This window comes from Ambystoma mexicanum, chromosome 2q, assembly GCF_040938575.1.
Source record: "Ambystoma mexicanum isolate Mex_15411 chromosome 2q, UKY_AmexF1_1, whole genome shotgun sequence".
NCBI lineage: Eukaryota > Metazoa > Chordata > Amphibia > Caudata > Ambystomatidae > Ambystoma > Ambystoma mexicanum.
The window spans coordinates 247,994,328-248,021,504 of record NC_090924.1 but is presented as its reverse complement, the minus strand read 5'-3'; the positions used below and the strand labels follow the sequence as shown (position 1 = coordinate 248,021,504).

The 27,177-nt window shown below is 45.1% G+C and overlaps 1 protein-coding gene across 1 annotated transcript in view; it reads left to right on the top strand.

Moving 5' to 3' along the window:
- The window catches only part of GET4 (guided entry of tail-anchored proteins factor 4), a 621,709-nt gene extending 606,509 nt beyond the window's left edge, over positions 1 to 15,200 (top strand). Inside the window, exon 9 of the mRNA XM_069647221.1 lies at positions 13,792 to 15,200. Coding sequence (XP_069503322.1) covers positions 13,792 to 13,880 — 89 coding nt within the window. The 3' untranslated portion in view covers positions 13,881 to 15,200. The remainder of the gene's footprint in view (positions 1 to 13,791) is intronic.
- Positions 15,201 to 27,177: the final 11,977 nt, after the last annotated feature.

Below are 27,177 nucleotides of genomic sequence, written 5' to 3'. Positions count from 1 at the left end.
AGGCTCAACCTTTGGGTTAGGCCTTTTTGTCTGAAGTTGCATTCCAGTTTCATACTAGCCAAAAGATCAAAGTACTTGTTCGAAAGAGGAGAGGCTTCCTAGGTTGGATCACAGGAGGGCTCTTTTATACAGCCATGACAGACCTGTTCCGTCAGGACAATCGTCTGTTTGTTTTTCTCAGACACGGTTAGATCACGCTGTGATTAAACAATTCTTACCAGGTTGGATAGTTTTGTGTTTATCTGAATATTGTGAGAAAGAGGGCAAGGAGGTGGCACCTGGGCTTGGATCCTATTCCACCATAGTGGAGGCAGCCTTTTCTGCATTGCAGCTAGGGGTCCCATTGAATTAAATCTTTTGCACTGCAACTTGGCGCTTGTTGCACAGTTCTTTCGAAGCACTATACTTTAGATTTGTTGGCTGGCAATTTGTTGGCTGGCAGAGAAGCCTATTTTGGAAGGGGGCTTTGCAGAATTTCATTTTGTAGTGTGCTTTCATGCTGCTTTTGGAGTCTTTCTGTAGTAGGATGTAATCCATTGAAGGAAAATGTACTTAATAGAAATGTCTTGTATATGGATTTTCCTCCCACATATTCCTCATCACCCTCCCATCCTGCCACTTTTCTGGATGCGGAAGAAACAGGGAAGTCTTTCTTGGGGGGCTAGGGGTAGGATGAATCCCTGTGTGCTTGGAGGGTGAAAAGGAGATGGAAGTCTTTTCTTGGTTTTAAAAAATAAAATAAAAAATGAAATTATTGATTGGTATTTTTCGCAGTCGTACTGCTTTAAATTCTCCCTAGTTGTGTTTCCCCGTGGCAGCTGAACATGCGTTAAAGAAGGGGGAGCTGCATTATAGTGTGTGCTATTTATACAGGTATGACGTTATGTCTGGAGTTGAGAAGGTAGTGTCGAAGAAGATGAATGTCGAGCTTCACTATACGATCTGACAAAGTGTTCCGAGAACAGCAGATGCTGGAAATAGCTATCCAGATGAGAAACCTGTGGAAGGAGAATCCGTAGGAAGAACATTACAGGTAAGTAATTTATCCTTCTCTCTGGCACTTTATGGTTGCTGGCTCCGACATCCTGTAGGGAGCATCCAATGTCATGGCATCAGGGATATGACTAAACCGCTACAGTTAAGGAAAGAAAAAAACAAGTCTGGATTTATTTTCTAATTTGAAAAGGCAGATTTAGCTTTATCTTAAGAATGGTGATCCGAGATCCTGCTGATTGGCTGACCTATTCTGTGTTTGTGCATTTAACAAAGATGCCAATGAGGAGTACTAGGATTACAAACAAGATTTCCCGTTTAAGCGAACATCAGTGGGGCCCCATTTCACAGTTAAAGTTTGACTTCCCGCCTCAGTGAAAAAGAATTGTGAGGCTAGTACTAAGCCTCCAGGTTAGCTGCTTAGTTGTGATATTATTCCCACCCCTCCTTGGTTGGACTTAGGGCCTCATTACACGGTAGGCAGTAAGGGTTAACGGTCACCGGTAAGGTTACCGGTGACCGTTAACCCTTACTGCCTTATTACGAGGTCCCTTTGCGGGTTGGTACTTTAACGCCTGCTTTTAGCAAGCGTTAAAAAACGAACCCGGAAAGGGACCAGGGTGCTAATTACGGTACCGCAATTTGCGGTACCGTAATTGGCTCCTTCCCATTCCCATTATGCCCTATGGGGCAAAAATGGGAATGGGGAAGGGCAATGGAGGATGGGGGAATTACCGTCCTGCCAACCTTGGAATAGGGCGGTAATTCCCCTTTCCTCCATGGCGGTACCAGTAATTTACCGGCATGGACCAAGGTGCTATTAGCACCTTGGTTTACCGCCTTCCGTGTAATGAGGCCCTTAGTCTCTTATGGTTCTGTCGCCGCTTGAAGTTCAGTTGATTTCCATTTGACCATACATTCATAATTGACATCCAAATGCGATATATTTCTGATTTCAAAGGCATTGGTTGTAGAATTCCCTCTCTTCCCCCTTCTGTACGGAAAACATCCAATTAATACCTTTTAGAACCTCTAAAGAGATATGTCAGAGCTTTTGTAAATGTGCATAATAGCCCTGGACTCCATATTGGAGGGAATTAACGATTGTGTGCTACGTAGCTCATGTGTGGTTATGATGGGTGACATCAATTCACGATCTGGCAATCTAAGATTCTATAACTAAGATTTGGAAGAGTGACATTTAAACAATGCTAACACAGACTAATTATGTCAACAATCAAGATTTTAAATTCAATTGTGTGCCAAGCACAATATGTTAAACTTGAATGGTAGGTTAGAAGGGGACCAACCTGCTAAAGGCACGTTTGTACGTACACCATTGTGCCCAATTGACTACATTTTTGTGAGATTGGTGGAGGGTAAAACGATTTTGGAGTAATCATTTGAACTGAAAGCGATCACCATCTGCTAGTGTGCACACTTACCTTTTATATGGGCAGCTGCATACTGTGGCTTTATGTAATTTTAAATCACCTGGAATTGGCAAACAATAAGGTATGGGTAAAATGGACCCAAGGGAAAGGTGCAAATATTACCTCACAAATTATGTCCAATTTCCTTGATCTAGCAACCTGTCTAGTAGGGGACAGTGACCGTGCTTGGGTGGTAAATTCTTTTGATAATCTTAATGCTATATTGTCTGATAGCTAAACTATTAAAGAATACCTTCTACAAACCGCTTGAAAGTTGGTTTGATTACAGATGTAGGAACTACAGACAGAATGCATAACTAATCCTGAAGTCCCAGATAGCTACCTAGCAGGAAATAATCAATGCTCAGAGAATATGCAAACAAACTCAAGAAAGAGGTAAGAGAATATCAACTAAAGGCATGGGAAGAATTAAAGAAAACATATAGCAGTAAAGTCTCAGAACATACTTGAAATTAGTCACGAAAGGTATGTCCACTGAAACCAATAACGAATTAGGCTCAAATATTGCTGGTTCTAATTCGTTTGACATGCCTATTATAGCAATATCTAGAAGACTTCCACTTTGAACATTGGGAGTGATTCGGTTAGTGAAAGATTTGCCCCACGTGCTCAATCTTTCATTGATTAAATAAACCCAATTGTAATAGAAGGCTTCATAAATGAGCTAGCTTGTGGCAGATGGGTTTCCGGGCAAAGTAGACTTGAAGTTATGGGCTAAAGTATTAAGCTGCTCAAATCAATTTTGAAACAGCATGTACTACCGGCGACATGTACATCAAATGCAATAGTACCAATTTTCAAAAAGGGAGACCGTTCGAGATGGTTATAGATACATTTTCCTGAGTGATGTCTCACGTAAACTATTAGGGACATTTGTGCTGGAGAAATTCTCAATGGGTTGATGATGGTATATTAACAGACCAACAATTGGGATTTCTAACATCAGTGGAAACTGCTAAACAATGTTTAAATGTGTCCATGTTCTTTGGGAAATATACAGAAGACAAAGGAACGGTACTCTATCTGGCCTTCATGGACCTATCGACTGCATTTGATAGAATGAATAGGTCCTTATTATGGGATAATCTTAAATCCCTAACCGTAGTTGGAGACCTTAGTATTATTGTACAACTTTACTCCAATACAACAGCCTTTGTACACTAACACAAATCAGTGAGTAGAACTACAAGTTTTGGGATATACTTGAGTGTGCGACAAGGCTGTGTAATAGTGCCAATTCTATTTAGTTTATACTTAAATGGCCTTTCAGACCGATTCTAACATCGGACGTCCCATGTGTCTTGAGACGTCTAATGCCATGTTTAGCATATCCCAACAATGTCCTACTTATACGAAGAACCCCTAAAGCCTTGCAGAAGCTTTTGCATCATTTATGGCGAAACATAAAATGAAAGTAATTTTGCCAAATCTAAGACTATGGTTGTTTGAAAACAGAAAATTAGGTCGTACCCAACCTTTTAATTTGCAAAATATAGCTGAAGCAAGTTGTTTCCGTAAACCTTTTCGGAATTTGCATCAACAATGAATGTAATTGGTTAACCCATACTCGGAATTTAACAACCCGCTTGAGACAAACAAATGCAGATATTCAACACTTTATGGCAAGTGTAAAGGTACAGAAGGAGGAGACTGACACACAGGTGGCATAGTGATTGCCTTAGACATTGATTAGCAATGCAAATAAAGAGAAAACCTAACTGCCTAACTCTTAGGAGGGGTTTCCCTGCCTCAACTAAAATACTAAGGGTTCGGTTAGAATGTCTGTGTAAATCAATGGTCCACTGTCCTGTGTCAAAAAGCATTCTTCTTTCCCTTACACTTAAAACTAAAGGTTGGACCAATGTTCTTGGTTGAGGAGAATGACTTGCGTCACCTGGACGAGGTTGCACAATGATCCTCCAACCCTCTGCTTCAGAAAGTTCACAATTTCTTTATCCCAGGGGGAATTACTCCCTTCCCCTGGAGCACTGGCTTGATTTCTCTTGCGAGTACAACCGCCAGGGGAATGCCTCCCTTCTCCTGGTCTTCCTTGGCTTTGCTTCACAGTTTGAAACACCACGGGGAATGTCTCCCTTCCCATGACCTTTCTTAGGCTTTAGTTTTGGCAGCCTTGGTTCACTCTCCTGCCAAGTACTGGACAAATACTGCCATGAGGAAGTGGATGTTGAACTTATTTCCCACTATTTTGGTTTGTGCCCTTAACCCTGTTTTTCTGTCTCTTTGTGGGACACACTTGGTTCCCACTCTCGCCTAGTATTGTGACGAAAAGGAGGGTATTTCAACTCACTATAGCCATGCAGGGTTTCTGCCTCCTGTGTTCCTCTTCCCCTACCAGTCTCAATGCGTTGCCTGTTTCCTTCTGGACTTGAAGGACGATTGGCTGATTCTTCCGGGTCTGGCTTCTCTTTGGTTTGTTGCACGGCATTCTCTGTGTCTCAGTGCCTGTCGCCCCTCGGTCGCAGGCTCCACTATCTTATGTACAATGTAGGTGCCATCCTCGCTTTGAGCGCCTCTGTCCTTCAGCCTTTGTTCTCCTGGACTTTGCCTGCGCCACTGGGTATAGGAGTTCCGATATCCCTGTTGTCCAGCTGGCGTCTACTTTACACTTCCCGGGCTTTAAGATTGCACGTCCTGGTTGGCTGCTGCTCTCTTGTGATCCTTCTTTACTTTTTTTTTTTTAAAAAAAACTTGTATTTATTAGTTTTACATAGATATTACATGAAAAAAGATAACATTGAATCTTATAACATTCAACTCCCCCCTCCCCCCTCCCTCCCCACGGGTCGGATGGAGTCATTTTGTCCAGGGATCCTGTTATGCGTTGAATATGTCTGAGATTTTTATGTTATGGGGGCACCATTGTTCCATAAAGTCTGACTGGAGGTATTGCAGGGTCCCTTCCCATTCATTTACAAATTTGTCTCCTGTTCCTTGAAGTTTGTGAGTAATTTTCTCCATTGTTATATGGGCCCATACTTTCTGTAGCCAGGTGTAGTTCAGTGTGGTATTTTTATTTTTCCAGTTCTGTGCAATGGTGGTCCAAGCTGCTATGAGTAGTCCCATGAAAGATCTCCACTGCGTTTTGCTGTATTGCCTTGCTGTATCGTCTCTGATTCCACAGAGCCACACTACTTCCCCATCAACCCCACATCCGGGAATATTTTGCCCATCTCGTTTTTCACTTCTTCCCGAAAGGGTCTAATGCCTTTACAGTCCTGCCATATGTGTCTCCATGTTCCCACTTCGTCACATCCTCTCCAGCAGTGGTTGGATGTGTTGGGGTACATTGAGTGGAGCCTCTCTGGAGTGTAGTGCCACTGTGTCATAACTTTGACCCACATCTCCCTAGTTTGTGCCGAACGGGTCATTCTGGGGATCTGTTTCCATAGGTCTTCCCATTGTTTATCCGTTGGTTCCACCCCCAATGTTCTGCCCCATTTTATTCTGTATGACCATTTAATGCTTTCCCCTTGTGAGTTTATGTATTTGTATAAAGTTGATACCCACTTTTTTTCCCCCCGTGTTGGATATGATGTATGTTTCGAACCCTGTAAGGTCCCTGGTTGCTGCCTCGGTGATTATCGGAGAGTTTAGCCAGTGCTTTAGCTGTTCATATCTATATCTATCGCTTTTAGGGATTCTCGTGTCTGCCAAGCACGACTCCAGGGAGATGATTTCCTTGTCCACAAACATCTCGCCTATTTTAGTAATGCCCACCTTCTCCCAGGTGTCATATGCCCCTTGTTCCATCCCCGGTGGAAATAGTGGGTTTCTACAGATGGGTGTAAAGGGTCCAATCGCCGTGGTCATTATGCCTTTTTTTGTTTGGCTATCCCATGCTTCCAGCGTGGTTTTCATAATTTCGCTTAGCCTTAGATTTTCGTGCCTGTGCTGTCTCTGTTTCCAGAGAAGTTCTACCAGTGGGGTCCTTGCTACTGTTCCGTCTTGTTTGGCCCATATCTGTTGCGGATCCTCCCCCACCCACTCCCTCAGAACTTTAAGCTGTGCTGCCTGGTAATATTTTCTAAAATGGGGGAGCGCCATTCCTCCTTCTCTGGTTGGGGCCGTGAGGACCATCCTGGCAATTCTCGGTGTTTTCCCTTTCCATATGAAGGACGATACCAGTTTTGTTAAGGTTTTGAAGAACGTGTCTGGGACCCCCACCGGGAGAGCCTGAAAATAATATAGTGCCTTTGGGAGGATGGTCATCTTGATTGATTGTATTCTACCCCACCAGGATATCTGTAGTGGGTTCCATCTATTTAATTCCCTTCGGATGTTTGTAATTAGCGACGGGTAGTTTTCCCCATAGAATTGTTCTATTTTTGGGGGTACATTTATTCCCAGATATTTAATATCTTTCTGTACTATCTTGAGGTCCAGTATTTTTGCCTCCCTTTCTATGTTCGTTCTATCCCCTGCCAGGATGAGGATCTCTGATTTTTTTTCTATTTATTTTTAGGCCAGAGATGGTGCCATAGTTTTCTAGTTCTCTAACTGTAGCCGATAAAGTGGATTCAGGGTCCTCTATGGTTATTAGCATATCGTCCGCATACGCAATTACTTTGTGTTGCTGACCCGCCATTTCTATCCCTTTAATGTGTACTGACTCCCGAATTTTAATTAGGAGGGGTTCTAAGAAGAGAGCGTACAATAGTGGTGATAGGGGGCAACCCTGTTTCGTTCCTCTCGTTATCGTTACCTTGCCAGTAAGCTCTCCATTAATGGCTATTCTACTAAATGGGGAATTGTAGTTTGCTCTAATACTCGCGATATATTGTTCCCCAAACCCCATGGATTCAGAACCCTAAACAGTATTGACCACTCCACTCTATCGAAAGCCTTCTCGGCGTCTACTGACAGTAGTATCGCTGGGGTGTGGGTTATCCCTATTTTTTCGACCAGGTGGGCTAGCCGCCTAGTGTTATCGTGGGTTTGCCTGCCGGGAATGAAGCCTGATTGATCCTCACTTATCAGTTTAGGGAGGAGCGGGGATAACCTTGTTGCCAGGATTTTCGTATATATTTTTGCATCTAGATTGATTAGGGAGATTGGTCTGTATGATGCGGGGTTAATTGGATCTTTGCCTGGTTTGTGAAACACCAGCACCTTCGCTTCATTCATTGTGGGGGTCACGTTACCGGTGTCCTTGAATGAGTTTAGGAGTTTTGTTAGGATCGGAGTCAATATGTCTGCATATTTTTTATAAAATGGGGCCGTGAACCCATCCGGGCCTGGAGCTTTGTTACTTGGGAGTCCTTTTATGGCTTTATTGACTTCCTCTTCGCTGATAGGGGTCTCTAGTGACTGTTTGTCTTCTTCTGAGATTTTCGGGATCTTTAGGGCCTCTAAGTATGAAGTTTGGGCGTTTATATCGGGGTGCTCTGTGGAGTAGAGAGTTTGATAATATTGCCTCAGTGTTTCCCCCATGTCGTGCGTAGAGGTTTGAATGACCCCTTTCGCATCGCATATGGCCTTAATCGTTGTTTCTTTTTGTTTCGCCCTTAATTGTCGCGCCAGGAGTCTGTCTGCTTTGTTCGCTCTTATATAATATCTCTGTTTCAGATAGAGTAGATTCCTTTCTGCGCCCTTCGTACGTAACAGCTCTAGTTGGCCTTGTGTGTGTTTCAGTGATTTTTTTAATATCTTTGTGGGTTGAATCGTCAATTTCTCTTGGATCTCCTCAATTGTTTTTTCCAGCTCTTTTTCCCACCGATCCCTTTGTTTATCTCTCCTGATTTTCATCGCTATCATCTTCCCCCTCAAGACTGCTTTAAACGCATCCCAGACTGCGCTCATTGCGACCGCCCCTGTGTCATTTTGTATGAAGTATTCCACTATCATTTCCCTTATGGCCTCCCCTGCAACTGGGTCATGGATCAACTCCTGCGGTAGCCTCCATTTCCATAGCCCGCTCTTCCTCCCTGGGAGAGTCACGTCCAACCATAGAGGGGCATGGTCTGAGAGGGTTATAGAGCCCTTATCTAGCCCTTGTATCTTTCCCAGTAGTCCCACTGACACCCAGAGATAGTCGATCCTGGACATAGAGTTGTGAACATGTGAGAAATATGTGTACCCCCTCTGTTCACCTTTCAGTTCCCTCCAAACATCATTCAGAGCCATTTGGTCCATTTGCTGTTTCAGACGTTTTGATGGCGCCCCCTGTCCATGTGTGTTTCCTGTGCTCCTATCTAGCTTTGGGTTCCACGCCAAATTAAAATCCCCCCCCAAATATCACTTCCCCTCTAGCGAAATCTTCCAGTTTCGATAATGCGCTTCTGAGAAAGCCATCCTGTCCCTGATTGGGTGCATATATTGAGGCGAGTGTTATGCGACATCCTTCGATTTCTACACTGGCAAAGGCGTATCTCCCTTCCTTATCGGTTATAGTGTCTAGTGGTTTTATGTCCTTTCCTTCTTTTATCGCTATCAGGACTCCTGCTTTTTTCTTTGTTGTTGTTGCCTGTGCCCATATTTTGTATCCTTTTATCCGCATTTTGTGCTTATCTTTAGTTTTGATATGGGTTTCCTGGAGGAGTAGTACATCCGCCTTCCCCCTTTTGATTTGTTTCTCCAGTTTCGCTCTTTTTGTTGGGTGGTTCATGCCCCTAATATTGTAGGTCATAAAGCGTATCATCCCCATTCTATTTTGTTTGTATGCCATTGCATCCGGTCCCCTTCTGTTCTCGATTCAACTCTTTGATTCTTCCGATCCCTTCCCCTCCCTTGAACTTCCCTTCCCCCCCAACTTTGAACTTGAAACCAACCAAACTGTCCCCCGAGTAGGGGGAGGGTTCCTATTGACGCTTGGGCGTTGCGCCCTTCGCTCCCTGCCCTCCATACCCTCGGGGGGGTATGTTGTGGGCATTCCTAAACCCCACTGAACCATTTGTCTTTACCTGGTTCCAGACCGTTGGGTCTCGACCAGACCGCCCTCCGTGAATTGTCTGTTCCGCTCCGTTCCCATACTCCCCCCCTCTCCCCCCCCGACTGGGTCTCAGTGGCAGCGTTTCCGTGTCTGTCCCCCTGGCATATGTTTTTCTTGTGTTCCTCATGGTACCTTTCTCCGGGTGTCTCTCCCTGGATTTGCCTTCTTCTGCTTGCTGGATTCCCAGCCCATAGGTTTTCTCGTTCGTTCTCTCCTGTATGTGGCCTCCCCCTGCTCCATCTCTTCATCTTGTAGTCCCATCGTGCTGAGGCCTTCTTCCAGCGTGGTCACTCTTTTCTGTTTTCCTTCCCATGTAAACAGTAACCCAAATGGGAAGGTCCATTTGTAGCGGATTTGTTTTTCTATTAGCACTTTCACCAGTGGGGCCGTTGCTCTTCTTTTTTGGAGGGTTATTAGTGCCAAGTCCTGATACAGTTGGATGTCTTGCCCATTCATTTTAATATGTTCCAATTCCCTGGCTCTCCTGAGGATCTGTGCTTTCTGCGGGTAGGAGGATAGCGCCACGAGGACATCACATGGTCTTTCCCCTGGGGCCCCCGCTCTTTTCGGTCCCACCCTGTGGATTCTGTCGACTCCGATATCCTCAATGTCTTGTGTTCCCAGAATGTCTCTGAACACCTCCTTCACCGCTTCCTTCAGATCTTTGTCTAGCACTAATTCCGCCATGTTCTTGATTCGGATGTTGGAGCGTCTAGAGCGGTTCTCTAAATCCTCACATTGTAGTTCCAAGTTGTGAGTGAGTGTCACCAGGTGTTCTTGCGTTTCGCTTGTTTGTCTCGTGTCTTCTTCAAGACTTTGCACCGTTTTTTCCACTATCTGTTCTTTCTTCTAGGTTGTTTATGTCAATTCTCATGTCTTGTACCGCTTGTTTCATTTCGTTCTTCATGGATGTAAATTGTTCCTGGACTGTGGACATGAACTTTTCCTGCAGGTCCATGAACCAGGTTTGCATGTCCTCCCTGGTCAGTGGTTGCTGTTGTTGGGATAGTGGTTCTGCCTCCCCCGTGGAGTCTCCCTGGTTTCTCCCTCTAGGTTGTGGTGTCCCCTCTGTTGACCACATTTGTAGAATATCGGCCCCTTGTTTCGCTGTTTGGGGAGTCTGCTGGATGGGGTTCCCCTTTCCTTTTGCTCTAGACATGATAGGGCGCTCCGTCAGATAGTCTATGTGGCTCCTGCGCCCTCTTGTAGCCCTCCGATGGGGCCTCCTCGCTTTCTTGTCCTCCGAGATGTTCTTAACTGTTGGGGGTTCTGCGGTAATGTGTTTCTCCTTCCTGAGTTTCCCCCCTTTCCTCACCCCTGTCTTGTGGGCCTTGGATCCAGCCTGCGTGGGTTGGGGGGGGGGACTTGCGAGGTGACTCCTTGTGTCCCAGGGGAAATCTAGTTGGTGCCAGAGAGAGGTTCTTTTTTTATTTTATTTTTTATTTTTTTGTGAGTTCCCCCCCCCCCCCGGGGTATGTGCGCACCGGCGGGCGCCTTATTTCTGGACCTCCCCCTGGGCCGGCTCACCTTTAACGCTACGTCCTCTTGTGCGCTCCGTGCAGGGCAGCCCCCGCGGCTCCTCTCCTGCGGTCCGCCCTGTTCGCGCTGTTTTCTCCCAGCGCAGCAGCTGCTCCGCTGCACGCCGCTCTCCCTTCACCTCGGGGTGGCGTGGGGTGGCGTGAGGGCGGTTCTGTTCTTCGGGTTCCGCTGTGTCCCCGATCCCGCTCTCTCGCTGGCCGGTGTCGCCCAACGCCGCGCTGGACGGCCCCCTGCGACGCGGGAGAGACTCCTTCTGCCCCGATGGGGGAGGGGGCGGTCTGCCTCGCTCCTCGTGTTTTCGGCGGCGCACGCTTTCCCACAGCGCCTGCTTCCTCGCTGGGGGGGGGGGGGAAGGGGTTATGGGGGCAGCTTGGTAATCGGGGGGGGGGGCCGAAGGATGGTCCGTCACGGCTTCGGTCGTGCTATTTTCGGCGGCCCGGGCGGAGCGCGGTTTAGCTGCGACTCCTCACCCCGGCAGCCATCTTGGAATGCCCTTCTTTACTTTTGAAGACGGTCGGGAAGCCACACCTCTGCAGAAGTCTATACCACTCTGGTTCTCTCCCCGGGCTTCACTTGTTATGCTTCCAATGTTCGTTCTTTTCTCAATACTGGTGCTACTTGCGATCTTTTGACTCTTCTTCGTCCCACTCATTGTTCGAAGAGTAACTTCCTCTGCCTTAAAGAATATGGTTTTAGCCAAAAAGTTATTAGATGGAAAAGAGGCTAGGGTATGTGAAGGTGTAAGGGTTCTATCGGGGCCATACCGTAGATGGTCGTCTTTGTTCCCAGAGGGTGAGTACCCCCGCATGAGGTCCTCCTGCTGAGTACCACCCCTAGTGGCACTATCGGATAGCAACCTCACCTCTCTGGCCTCGTGGGAAGGGGCTCCTCATCGGGGAGAAGTGACGACTTCTAAGGATTCGTCACACAAGTAATGGGGGGGAAATCTCCTGCCCTGGAAATATATAAAGCAAAAACTTGCAGGCACTCAGGATATGGTGCCGATGTATGGCCAATTAACAATATGAAGGTGTGGGCAAAACTGTACGCGATTTTCTGAAATGCATTTCAGGAATGAAGATAGCAGTAAATTAACTTTTATACTTGGAGCTCCAAAAGCAGCAGATTGCGGTTTTGTTGGAAGCTGCTCCAGCATTCCTCTGGCTATCGATTTTGTCTAACCCACAGGCCAAATTAACCCAGCTTCTGATAAATGTCATCTTGAATTTGACTACACCCATGGAACGAAAGCCTACATGATATTCAATTCATATTTCAAAAAGGTTTATAAAGACACACATAATCGGAGAAATCTTTTATGACAAATTCGGTTATGTAATTTTTGGCTGAATGTTTTTTATGCATGTACAGCAAATAGAATTGGAAATTGTATAGTGACCAAATTTATAAAAGACTTTTATATCAAAAGTACATTATAGAATGTGGCTGGATGCTACACACTCCCCATATATCCAACCATCAAACCTACAACTGCACTCATTCACACAATTCACTCCTCTTTTCTCCGATTGTGTCTCTTTGTAAACCTTTTTTAAATATTTATTAAATATTATGTGGGCTTTCTTTCCATGGTTATTTGATTCCCACTGAGTCCATATGCAGAAATAATTACTGTGGGATGACCCGCGTTTTGTGTTGATATATTGACACACAAGAAATAAGATAGCTAGCATGTGCAGGGAAAATCTTTCATCTGTAGGATTAGATGGAATGTTTTGGAATAATCCTGGTATTTCCAAAACTGATAAATCTGTCTTGAAGGATTAACAGTTAAAGTAAAATCAGTCCATTACAAGAGCTTTACAACAGAAAAGTACGGTGAGAAATTACCTGAATGCAGTTTTTCAACTGCTCGATCATTTGTATTCAAATATAGTCATCATAGATTAAGAAAGTTTATAACAAGAACCCCTATTGATCATATCCCTCCGCGTATTAATGAAGTGTCATCTATCGAGTATAACCCCCAGTGAATGTGATGGTGTAACACGTAGACCTTCTTTACATGTCTTATTTTTCTGATCCCTATATACAAAAGCCCAGAAGTTTAGTTGTGATAGTGTTAAGGAACCTAAATTTGCTGGATTATAGATTATCATATATCATTTACATGTCCACTCTAGGACCGCTAATTATTTTTAGCCTCAACATTTTTAGCCTAAAATTTCTTTTTAATGAAGCTTATAGATTTTGAACACATTGCAACTATTTTCATTTGATTGTATTTATTAAGCTTATTTTGTTGTGATTTTTGTATTTTGTGGCTGTACAGTTTGATGAATTTTATTAGAATAAATTTATTTTGATGACATCCATGTACCATTTAATAACCCATTTGTTTAATAAATTCCTCTTGGTCCACCTATTCCTCACCTTTATTGGGGGTCGTGGTGATAAGATGTTTTTCCTACATTAATCATCCTGGTTTATTTTGAAGCATACATTTTAGAATGTCAACTATTTCACGTCCTTCTAGGTATAGAAAGAAATGGGACAACTTTGCTGCATGTGCAGACAATGCACTTCCTTTGTTATTGCCCGATTTACTATGAGCAGGACAGCTAAAATCACATTTTAGATACTATAAGCTGAATTGGATTTTTCAACCAAAAGCTTTAGATTGCATAGCCTCCAATATCACTTCAGAACCAAACTATACATTTTGTATGTAATTTTTGCACATTTTAAACTGTAAATAAATGTTTAAGTTATAGCATGAACACACAAATGTGGTTTATTTTCATGATCTATGTAGTTGAAGGAAAGACTAAGTCAATACATTTGAATGATGGCCAGATCTTATGTGAATATTAACAGGACAGTGCTGTTTTTCAGGAAACCTATTGAACAGCTTGATGGGAGCTGGTGATGAAGATGATGTGGAAGATGGGCAAGATGATAGTAGTCCTATTGAACTGGATTGAGAGACGCAATACAAGGAGCTGCATGAATCAGAAAAACGTAACTCAAAAGACGATTTCAGAATTTGAGTCTGGCTAGTTCCCATCTCTGTACTTGCCAGGACTCGGTCCGTTCTGTTAAGCGATTGTTCCAGATGTTGGGTCTCTAATATTTATGACATAATTGTAGGCAGAGGAACCGATCGCAATGGCTGTTGACAAACTTCAGTGAGAAGAATGGCGATTCTTTTTTTTTCTTTTTTAATTCAGGTTGTCTTTTTTTTGTTTCAAGTGCAGTATTCCTTTTTTGGAGACGTTAAGTGTATCATAAACACTTAATGTGTACCATTTTCATTTTAAAAGTGAACTCTTTTACTGCTGACCCTCGCAGAAAGAATAATTTGATCTCTGTTGCACTGGAAAGTGTTGCCAAGCTATCAAAGTAGTTTCGGTCAACCCAGTGCCAGGCGTTTGAAGACCAGCCAAAAGAGTGATATTTAACTGAGGACATACACACCCATCCAGGAATGTAAGGTTGCCAAAGCAAGCACAGCCTAATCAAGTCACTGCTCCACAGGATAGCAAGTGTTCAAGGAATGTTTGGTAATGTTTGTAGGTTGAATACCTGTTTGACCCACATCCCATAGGTCTGTTTTTTATCGGTATTCCACACTCAAGAAATTGTTTCATTTATGTTTCAGTATAAAGGGCACTTGTTGAATGTAGATAAATGCACAGTTCCTAATTATTGCACACTTACACAAAATGCACACTGAAATAATCAACCCTGCAAATTTGTACTCTTACACAGGCACATGGATCCACAAATTCAGTCCTAATCTTTCTTTCAAATACACAGTTAATGTGCAGTGAATCCTTTAGCATTGTGTTCTACAGTAAATAAAGATGAATGTCGAACAGCAAGAAGCTAGTTTTTTAAAGAACTGGGGCATTTCCCCTAATTCCCAAGCTGTACATGCATTGCTGTTAATAAAGATAAAAGGGTTAAAGCGAAAATGCAATTTCATACATGATATAATATTTATTTTTACCAGTCAGATTTCGTTTCATATTTTATGTGAATAAATGTCAAAATCCTAATGGAAATGGAGCTTGAATAAGCTTGAGTTACGTCAAAGAATCCTGCACTTGATATCCTTTCAAATCAGTTGTTTCCAATGTGATTAGAGGATGGAAATACAAAACCCATGTTATTTTTTTTTTCTAGAAAAAAGGATGAAACGCAAAGATCATGCATTAAAAAACGTTTTATTTTCTGTAAAAATAATGACTGAAGACATTTTGTGTTTGTTGTAGGGTTCTAATAAATTCTTTATACTGGGATTGGAGGCACTGCTAATTTGTTTAAAAATCTGTCTGCAGTAAAGGCCACCTTTTGAGTTGCCCATCCTAAGAAAGGTTCCTATGTGCCATTTCAAATTGCTGTGCATTGCCATGGAAAACTGCACCTATATCCACCATGCTACATGGTCCCAATCATTGCAACCAGTCCTGTTCTACAAGATACACCTATGTGTCACACCATTTCCTTCAAACCCCTACGATGTCTGACTGGGGTACATGGCCCACGCCTTTTGCACACCAAAAAAACCCAACCTCAAAGCCAAGACACACAAGTGGAACTATTGCCCTGCCCCCTTTGTTTGTCTTTTGTTCTCCCTTAAATCCCTTTCTGTATACCAGCAGTGAGTCTGATACCTCTGCATGCCTGGGAGAGGTTTTCTTTTTCCTGTTTGCTTTGTTTTTCTTTTGCAAGGAGGCAGTTGAGCGGAGCTGGGGTAAGGGGGCTGGTGGAGTGCCTGGGAGGTGGTGTTCTGGCTTGGACATTTTCCTCTGTTATATGGCTCACAAAGTAGGGCTTTCTTTGCAGGTCTTCTGAGTGGCATATCCTGGCCCCAGTGCCTTGCAATCTGTAATGTCTTTTATCCTGGAGCATTTGTGCGACCTTTGCTCACTTTGCAACTCCTTTTTACTAGTGTTCTTGCTTGGGGAACGCCTGCAACTTTGGGAGGAGATCTTCATAAGACCTCTGACTGATGCGTTCTGAGCCTTTCAAGTCAAAGAGTAGTAGTAGTTGCAGTTTTATTCAGATAATATCCATTAACAACAAACCTATACAACATTAATGATATAAAACCATAAAAACATCAATGATCACAATCCATATAAACATCAGAATGCTCTAGATCTTCTTTGCAATGCAGATTTTACAAAATGTAAAACATCATACATAAAATCTTCATCACTATCTTTATATATAAAGCTGTATGTGTGTATGTGTGTATGTGTGTATGTTTGTCCGGCTATACAAATCCACACCGTTGTACCCACTGCTACCACATTTTTTTATGGATTCCTCATTTGTCTGGGGCAAGATTGTAGTCTGTCTGTAAAATAATTCACTCCGTAGACACCCTCATTTACTGATGCTGACACCGATTCACTACAGTAGGTACAAGGAGGAGGCAACATTTTGTAAAGTGTCTGAAGCAAAATGTCGATGTGTTGGTTATTCCTTTGAAATGTATACAGTTCGAAAGTGTTAATTAAAGCATTTTTAAAGGGAATTCTTTTAAAAAAATACGTTTTTTTTCACACCACTCCAAATATGGTAAATGGCAAGGTTACAGTTTACTTAGGTTCATTCATGAGAAAAGAGCACAATCAATCAACCAATCTTTCTTGGACATTTTCTCAAATGTGCTGAAGCCATTAAGTGCCTGAAACATGCTGCACGAAAAATATACATCACTTGGAAAAGCTCCATCTGAAAATCAATATCAAGAGCTTCTGAAACACAAAAACAAACAGCATGACTTGCCGACCTGAGGACAAGAGCAACATCCTCCAGGGCACATGAGACACCACTCGATTAGGACACGGCAACGCCGGGTAACCCAGCTAGTAATTCATAAACGGGGACATTGCTTCCCTATATGATGAGCTGATATTATTTTTGATAAAATAAGGCCTGGGCCATCTCCTTATAAAATCTAAAAAAGCCTACACATTAAAAAATGCACCATATCGTCTTCTTTACCTATATGGCAGGAACAGTTTATCAGAACCCAACCAGCTCATGCAAGCTTTCAAGGGAGCATGTTCAATCTTATCCGTGCTATTCTTCTGCACTTGGGGACTTCATTTTGATTATAAAATCTATGTTGCCATTATGTATCCCTAAACCCTCACGCTCTACTGTATAGCTATAATTACTTTAATTTTTTATTCTAGACAAGGTCCTACTCCATTCCACTTCTGCAGCTCTTTTTTTAAGAACAGCCTTGCATTGCAATTTGGACCTTTTTCTGAAAAGGGCTACCTCCCCGAAGCCTCCTCCCTTTCAGATCCATATAAGGCTGACATTTGGGTTTTCGCCTTAATCACTACCAAGAATGTATCCAATCTTTTACCCCATATCCGTAATAAAAATGAAGCAACCCCTCACAGCTTGCTTAACACCCTTCTTAAATGTAAACCGCAATTAGCATCATTCGATGCCAAGAGCCCCAATTATCTGTAAGCCCAACCATCTGTCTTTTAGTTGTTAATAAACCAACTGCTTCCTGGGGCCTCTTTCCAATAATGATAATCTTTGTTTTTGTCAAGTTTAGTTACAGACCGTGGTCATTAACATGTGAACTTGCATACAGCAGAATCTGCTGTAGACCACCAGAAAAAAGATACAATAAAACTGCATCATCAGCGTACAGCATGGTGCTGAATTTAATCCAGTTTAATAATGGGGAATGAGCCTAGCTGGCAAATCTGACGGACAAGAAAAGTAGTGGGGCAAGAGGACAGCATTGCTTGACCCTCCTATTTGTTGGAAAGTCCTTGGAGTAATCATTTGTCTTGGATCAGCGGACAGAGGTGGAGGTTTCTTCATGTAGAAGTTGAATTAACTGAAGGAGGTCTTTGGGTACCCAAATATAGTCGAGATTTCTCCATAATCGTGTTAGGTCGACTGACTTAAAGGCCTTAGATAGGTCTAGAAAAGCAGCATATACCCCACCCCTCCTCACTTTGTTATATCCGTCTACAATGGTATTCAATAAAAAGCCCTGGTCCATTATAGAAAAACCTTCCTAAAGCCAGCCTGACTATCTGATAGAATGTTATTTTCCAAAGCCCATTCTTTCAAACTCTAGAGAAGACGGCTTACAAAAATCTTGCTCGAGACATTCAAGAGAAATCAAGTCAAAGAAGCGGCTGGTAAATTCAGTCTACTTTATTCCTCTTCACCAATCATTGACTATTTTTTGTCTGTGGCCCTTGCCATTCTGAAGTGGTTGGCCACTGATCAACTGAAGGAAAATTCACGGATCTCTACAATGGCGGCTACTGTGCCCTGGAGCCGAGGAGCTTCTAGCTCTAACCAGGGTTTACAATGAGGTGAAACTGCCGAATTCTAGAGCTACCAGTTTGGCTAGGACCAGGGAATGTGTCCTAGATGGCATACCACCTTCCAGGGTTTTCCACCCCAGGGACCCCACACAAGTTAAAGAGGATTTATCAGAGTGCTTCTAAGCCTCTAACCACACTAGTACAGTTGCAGAGCTTAAGTCGCGTATTCAGTTGGTATCCCAAAATTACTCCGACTCCTCATCCCATTTCCTCAATTCCTATTGGGTCTCCTTCCCATCGGATGGGTTGGCACATTTTTGTCCAACAAAACCACTTTCGAAGGGATTGTGTCCTCTGACGTATTCCTTATCTTTGATATACGTTTCCAGCTTGCTGGCCTCGGAAATGTTTTCTCTGTAGAGGAGAGGGCGCTGCGTGTCGACCTCCGCCGAGTCGATGTCCCTCGACGGCCACCGTATCGGCGCCGACGTCACCATGCCCATAAATAGACACGCACTGCGTCCGTTGCTCAGTTCCGTTTTTCCGCGCTTTGTGGGGCCTCAGAACGTCGTTGCTCAGTTCAGTCAGGTTTATCTAATCTATTTCGACGAATATTCCTTTTTGTTCTCGATGGCTTCTTCATCAGAACCGACGACGCCGCGATTCCGGCTTCAAGAAATGTCGAGACTGCGGTAAAAAAATGTCAATAACGGATCCACACAGGGTCTGTTTATGGTGCTTGCGGTCCGAGCACCATTGTTCGGAGTGTGAGGACTGCATGTCCATGACGGCGAAAGCCCTGAAGGAGCAAAAGGGGAAGCTCGAGAGAGGTAAGTCAGCCAAAACCACCTCGAAGGTTTCGTCGGCCGGGTCGAGGCATTCGTCTCCTCGCCGTCGAAAACACTCCCATTCTAGATCTCGAAGCAGCTCCCACCATTCGTCGAGATCTAGACACTCAAAAAAGAGACGTCGAAGGTCCCATTCCTCGTCGTCTTCGGTGTCCCCAGAAAGAGTTTCCTGTCCCACCAAACACAGTTCTCAAACTGAGTGGGAGGAATTCAGAAAGAAAATGTTAAGCGTCTTCGAGAACGCGGCCTCGACCCCCTCGAAGACAGCTGAGGGAGATACCCCGGGTGAAAAACCCCAAAAAATCAAAACGCTGCGATTCGCAGCACCCGGCGAAACATTCCACCCGAGAGCGCCATGAGCCATCGGGTAAGAAGGCACCATCTTCGACGCCGTCGTCGAGGGTTCCTTCGACATCGTCATCTAAGATTCCCTCGATGCACGGGTCGGCGCCATCGACGCCGTTGTCGAAGGGTTCCTCGACGCATCGGTCGGTCGATCGACTCGACGCCATCGTCAACGCCGACGTCGACGCCGATGAAAGAGAGGACCAAGGCTCCACAGCCAACGGTGTTTTCAAGGGCCTCCAGCACGACGCCGAGACCGTCGTCGATGCCCTCGAGTAGGATCCCGATCCTCTCAAATTCTTCGAGGCCCCTTCCAGTTTTTTCAACGCCATTTTCGGCGCCTCTTCGAGGCCGGTTACATCGGCGTCGACGACTTCGACATTTTCTCGTCCAATAACGACGAGTTTGGCTCCTTCAGCCCTAGAGATGGGCTTTACTCAATTTCAGAGATCAGAATACCCTGGTCTTTCTTCAATTTATGAGGAAAAAGAAGACTCTGACCAAGAAACTTTGGGTTTACAGAGATCCTCACTGCCTGCTGCAGAGGATTTCACCTCTGAAGAAAGGAGGCTGAAGGAACTACAGGACTCACTTCATGAGGCCAGTGGACTTGACACTTCCCCAGAAGTGGAATTTGTAAAGCCAGACCCAGGGGAACATGCCGAAACACCATATAGAACCCTGATGGCAAGAATAATTGAGTTTATGGGTTGGTCTGCACCTTCACCTGTTTTCCAACAGGATGATCTAACGGATATTTGGATAAAGGCCCACAGGAGGACCCGGTTGTCCCCTTCCATGCAGCCCTACAAAGAAAAATTGCATCCAACTGGGAGACTCCCGAAGTCATCCCAGCAGTCAATAAAAGACTGTCAACAAAGTATAGGGTAGCGGCTGCTGACCCTGAATACCTGTCAAAACACCCGACCCCAGAGAGCCTGGTGGTTCAAGCGGCAACTTCATCCAGCAGTAGGACTGCTTACCCTACTGTCCCACAGGACAGGGATGACAAGAGGTACGACTCTATGGCAAAGAAAGTCTTCTCTGCCTGCAGTATGGCGGTGAAGTCCATCAATGCCACCTGTACGCTCGCCAGGTTCAGTCGCACATTATAGGAGTGTGCTTCATCAGCGGCTGACTGCATACCCGATGGAGAGGAGAAGGAAGCCTTCCTTAACATCATCCAAGATGGCAAAGATGCCATGTGTGAGTCTCTTCAAACTGGCATCGATTCCGCTGACAGTAAGTCTGGCTTTGCTCCAGATGTACAGGCCAGACTTTTGAATATGCCCTTTGACGGCTCTTCGTTATTCGGAAAAAAGGCTGATGACAGTCTGGAAAAGTTACAGACTTCTAAAGCAGCAGCAAAATCCTTAGGAGCTGCTATCCACCAAACTCCTTTTCGCCCCTCAGGAACCTCTGGGAGAGGAAAGTCCTTTCGCTATTATTCCGCATTTGGAAAAGGCAGAGGACAGCCGGCTCAAAGAGGCCAAAGAAGATCCACCCGAGGTGGACGGGTCAAAGGTACTAAGACCGCAGCAGCAGCAGGTGCCTCTTTCCCCTCGGCATCTGCATCAGCTGCCCCCAAACCACTCTGAGGCCTTTGCACACAAGACACCTGTAGGGGGCAGGTTAACTCACCATCTGACGGAATGGCAGGCTATAACGTCAGATGCTTGGGCGTTGGAGACAGTTGCCCAAGGTTACTGCCTACCCTTTCTACACATCCCTCAGAGTCATCCACCGGGGAGCAGCTCCCGAAAAGTTCCAGATCCGCTCCTCTTGCAGGAAATTATGGACCTGCTAGAGAAAGGTGCCATAGAACCGGTACCTGTAGCGGACAGGAACAAGGGCTGGTACTCCCCCCTACTTTCTCATACCAAAGAAGGACGGAGGACTGAGACCCATCCTGGACTTAAGAGAATTGAACAAATTCCTCAGGAAGGACAAGTTCAAGATGGTAACTCTCTCTCCGATCCTTCAGGCCCTCCAGCTCCAGGACTGGCTGGTATCTCTGGACCTCCAGGATGCTTATTTCCATGTGCCAATCCATCTCAAGCACAGGAAATACCTGAGGTTTGCAATTGGCAACTCTCATTATCAATTTCGAGTTCTGCCATTTGGGCTGACCTCCGCCCGAGGGTCTTCACCAAGCTGATGTCGGTAGTGGCGGCGAGTCTAAGGAGGGAAGGGATCCACGTCTATCCCTACCTGAACGATTGGCTGATCAGGGCCGTATCTTCGGAACAGGCCCAGACCCAGCTAGATTATGTCTGCCTCTTCCTTCACAGACTGGGCTTCTCCCTCAATTTAAAGAAGTCACAGATGATACCATCTCAGAGACTCCAGTTCATTGGAGCGGTCCTGGACACTTCCCTGGGAAAAGCCTTGCCACCAGAGGTGAGGGCTCAAGATATTCTACAGATGGTCACCAAGTTTCAAAATGCCCAACGTCTCCCAGCCCTCGACTTTTTGAGGTTGCTAGGCCTCATGGCATCCTGCATCTTCCTTGTGCCAGAGGCTCGCCTGAGAATGAGATCTCTTTAGTGGGCACTGAGAAGTCAGTGGTCACAATTCTCAGGGAGAATGTCAGACCTCCTCCGGATTCCGGACAAGGTAGCCCACGACCTTCAGTGGTGGGCCTATTCAGAGAACATCTTGAAAGGAGAACTGTTTTGGCAACCATGGCCGGAGATAACAGTAGTCACAGATACCTCGCTCACAGGGTGGGTAGCCCATGCCAACGACTTGACCATCAGCGGTCGTTGGTCTCCATCGGAGTCCAGACTACATATCAACCTATTAGAGCTTAGAGCGATCAGACTAGCGCTGAAAGCTTTCCTGCCATCAGTACAGGGGACAAATGTCTTGATAATGACGGACAACACGGTGGCCATGCACTACCTCAACAAAAGAGGAGGCGTAGGATCACTACCACTGTGCAGAGAGGCAATGCAGCTCTGGTTTTGGGCAATTCGGGAAGGAATCTCTCTATCAGCAGTCCATCTAGCCAGAGAGAAGAATTTGACAACGGACGCTCCGAGTAAGCAGAGCTCAGTCTCCCACGAATGGGAGCTAGCTCAGGAAGTCCTTCAAGAGATCTTCGCCCTTTGGGGAACCCCTCAGGTGGATCTGTTCACCACAAGCACCAACAGGAAGTGCAATCTGTTCTGTTCAAGGGAATTTCCCCCGAGAGGAGCTCTGGGAGACGCGTTCGTAGTGGACTGGGAGTTTTCACTCCTCTACGCGTTTCCACCAGTCCCTGTTATTCCTCAAATGATCAGAGGCTGAGCACATTCCGGAAAACCATGATCCTAATTGCCCCGGACTGGGCCAGGGGAACTTGGTACCCGGACCTTCTAGATATGTCCATCAGTCTTCCACTCAAAGAGAATCTTCTCTCGCAGAATGGAGGTCAGGTTCTCCATCCAGACATCAGAACCCTCAACCTTCACGCTTGGCTTCTGAAAGCTTGAGGTACAAGGATTGGGATCTCCCTGATGACTTCATGGAGGTGTTGCTTTCGGCCAGAAGACCTGCAACACAGCCTTTATACCGCTGCCGTTGGAACAAGTTTTGCAGCGGGTGTAGGGAAGAGAATATCGACCCTTTTTCATGCGATACACCAACGGTGCTATCGTTTCTACTCTACTTGGCAAACTCGGGCCTTTAAGTTGGCACTGTAAAAGGCTATCTCGCAGCGCTTTCTATCTTCAAGCGCACTGCAGAGGAACCATCGTATTTAAAAATTCCTCTGGTGGTACAATTTCTCAAGGGTCTGACCAATGTTTACCCTCCAAAACCATTCCAGGTTCCATTATGGAACTTAAATGTAGTCTTAAACTTCTTAATGGGCTCTCCATTTGAGCCACTTCACTCTTGTGCATTAAGATTTATCACACTTAAAACTGTCCTACTTGTAGCACTAACATTGGCTAGGAGGGTGAGTGAGCTACAAGCTCTCTCCTATAACCCCCCACATACAATCTTCCACAAGGACAAGGTTGTCCTCCAGGTGAAGCCTAATTTTCTCCCAAAGATGGTTTCTGAATTCCATATTACTCAGAAAATTACCTTGCCTTCATTCTACCCTCCTCCCCATCCGGGGAAAGAGGAGGAAAGGCTACACAGGCTGGACCCTAGGCGAGCTCTCAGCTTTTACAATAGCAGAATGGCTAGAATCAGGCAAGCAGACCAGCTGTTTGTAGGATACTCAGGTCACAAGTTGGGACTACCATAACAAAACAAACCATCTCCAGGTGGATTATCTTGGCCATCCTGGAATGTTATAGACTAGCAGGGAAAGAGCCACCCCAAAACCTCAGGGCTCATTCAACCAGGGGTATCGCAGCTTCTTCGGCTCTCCAGAGAGGGCTACCGGTCCGGGACATATGTGCGGCTGCCACATGGTCGTCCGCACAGACATTCACAAAATGTTACAATCTGGATTCCTCCACTGCTCAAGAGACCAGATTTGGCAAATCCGTATTACACTTGGTCCATCCCTAAAGGGATATATATAACACTATCACTCCCTTCTCCAATTACATACCACTGCTATGGGAGTCTATCAAAGATAAGGAATACGTCGGAGGACACAATCCCTTCGAAGAACAAGTTACTTTCTTACCTGGTAACGTTCTTTCGACAGAATGTTCCTCTGACGTATTCATGATCGCCCCTCCCATCCATCCCCGCAGTGATAACTTCCCTTGTGGTTGCAGCTTTCGCTCCTTCAAGGTTACTAACCAATTCAGGCATGTCTTTCTTATACTACAAAACGGAACTGGACAACGGACGCAGCGCGTGTCTATTTATGGGCATGGTGACGTCGGCGCCGATACGGTGGCCGTCGAGGGACAGCGACTCGGCGGACGTCGACGCGCAGCGCCCTCTACAGAGAAAACATTTCCGAGGTCAGCAAGCTGGAAACGTATATCAAAGATAAGGAATACGTCGGAGGAACATCCCGTCGAAAGAACGTTACCAGGTAAGAAAGTAACTTGTTCTTTTCTTCAATACATTTCAATTTGTGGCCAAAGCAGCCTGTTTGGTGTGTCCTTGATGTGCACTAGACCTGTACCAAAAGCACCTTTCTGTGCAAGTCTGGCAGTCCGCTTAGCAGCGTTCTGTGTCTCTTTTTGACTTTACTGTGATTTAGTCCTCTGCTCATCCTTCCCTTCCCCTGGTCCTTCTGAAAAGTGCCTATGTAAGTATCCATATAGTTGGTTATTGCCATATTGGTTTGTCTGGAATAAAGGTTGTTTTTTCAATGTGTTGCTTGTACACATGGCTCTACCCGGCTCTGGACCTGCACTCCCTCGGCTTGCAGTGCTTTGTAGTCAACCACCTTCAGGAACGTGTGGGTGGCCTGCTACTCTGTCATAATGGAGCTTAAGGAAAATGCTCATGTTGGGTGATATCCCATTTTCATCCTCTGGATCATCTTCGTACCTTAGTTGGATCGTTTCGCAAGGTAGGTGAATTTCTTGTTTTCAGGGCCCCTTAATGCAGCGACTCATTGCCGGGCGTAGCCATGTCAGAGAGGGATTGGTCAAACCCTCGTGTGGTGGGCAGCCAGTTTACCGAAGGCAACTTCAAGGCCCAAAGAGCTATTACTACTGGCCATACGGCCAAAGACTCCAGAGTCTTTTGCCAAAACTGCAACCGGGATGCATCATGAGGGCCTCATGTCTCGCAGCTCTGGCGGTGTCTCACTGTCATTACCGGGACTGATTCCCAGGGTAAAAAGCCTTTGGCGAGGGGCTCAGGATCTAAAATCCCTCAAAATCCCTTAACTATGTCAGAGTGCAGGACTCAAAATGGTGGCTGGTCAGGCAGCGTGTGGTGCCATTTTTACCATGAAGGACTCCACATCAGCGATGTCCTCCCGTCAGGATTCGGGGAGCTTGCCTCAGGAGGTGCATAAAATGGTGTCATGCACTCAGTTGAGCAAGTCTAAATGCCTTCTGACCCAGTTATGTGACCATCCTCCGCTTGAAAGGCTTGGAGTGCCTGATTTTGGTTTGTTTTGGGAGCCACTCCTACAGCTGGGGGTGTGGGAAGGTGTATTGGACAACAGAACCCTGGACAAGACTGGGATTCCGCTACAGAAAGATGTCATATTGGTATCCTGCAGAATCTGCAATAAGCCCCATTCTGTTGCCCCAACTAGCAAGAAACTAGGTGTTCATTCCCTGCTGACCTGGTCAGTCTGGAGGTACAACCCCAGATTTCATCTTTTGTGGTGGCTAGCAATTCTCTTGTAAAAGCAGTTCCTCTTCAGCACCTTCTGCAGCATAATCATTTAATCCCCTGGAGAAAGAGGGCAAACTCTTAGATGTCTTGACGGTAAGGGGGTTGTTTACGAACACTTGCTTACAGTTGAGGCAGGTCAATGCCAGCTCTTTATTAGCTGCCGCAAACCTGCACCTTTGGAAGGAGCGTAAGGGGTTGCCAGTGATAGGGTCGAAAACAAAAGTATCGAATGCCTTTTGATTGACAGTCAAAGGATCGAAAAAAGGGTCGATTTTCTTTTTTTTTTGTGCGGGCGTTCCCCCTCTCAGCCCCCCGTTTTCTTTATTAAATACATTTTTTTACCAACCCAAACTGAAAAATATATATAAATAAATAAAATAAAAATTCGACCCTTTTTTTCGATCATTCGATCCTTTTTTTTTCCCGATCGTTTGACTGGACACCATTTTCAACGGGTCTTGCATCTTGACAAGCAGGAAATGTTCAAGTCTAGACTGGCAAGCCCCAAAATCATAGCTCAGGACCTTCCAGATGGATCAGTGCATCATCTAGACATGGTAGTGAGGGGGATGTGCATTGGTGCTGACGGGTGCAGAGCCATATGGTAAACAGGCCTGAAAGACAAAATATTGGACCTTCCGTTTGTGGGCTCAGTTATTTCCCAGTTCTATCAAAAAAAAGGCCTCCTCTCTGTTATATCGCTGTCAGTTCGTACAAACGCACCTCAGAAGCAGTTCCAGCCATCAGCCTTTTGGCAGGGCTTTAAAGAAAGCACCTCAGACGGTTTCACGGGGTTCCTTGAGACCGCTTTTTTTCTTGGGATGTTTAGGGAATGATCAGGTTGCTGGAGGACAAACACTAAAGGATTTTTCAGGCAGTCTTATTCAGCAACCTCCCAGGCAGAGGAGAAGCAAAAATGTTGGTGGTGTCCTGGTGTTAGGCAGAGTTTGTATGCAGTACGCTCTGGGAACACTACACACAGCTATGACCACAGGTGTAAGCAAACCAACCTTTGGCATAAGTCTGTACTACACAGTTTTGGTAGCGGGGCTGAGCAGCCAGGCTTATCTCAAGAGGGGAATGTGAGCAGTAATGCCGTTACACAGAGGTCTACAATCACAGGTGTTCAAATAAACTCTTGCACTCAAGGTTTCCTTGATAAATACTTATTCATTTATCTATCTGTCAGTTATAAAACATTCATTAGTAGGAGGCAATTATATATTACACAAATATACTTCAATACTATTTCAGAATACTTTTCAAGAGGAGTAAAAGGCAAAGATTATTAGAACATGAAAAGTTACAATTATTCTTAGACAGTGCAAATACTTGGAGTTCACCAGAGGTCATTTCAGTTCAATAGGCTAGGCCAAAGGCAATGGGCTAAAGTCTTGGATAGGTTAAAGCAGTTCTGGTAAGTAAACGGTAAAGTCTCGGCACAAGTTCTCCGAAGTAGTTTGTAAAAAGAAGAATCATATGTTGGGTCACAAGCGGATTAG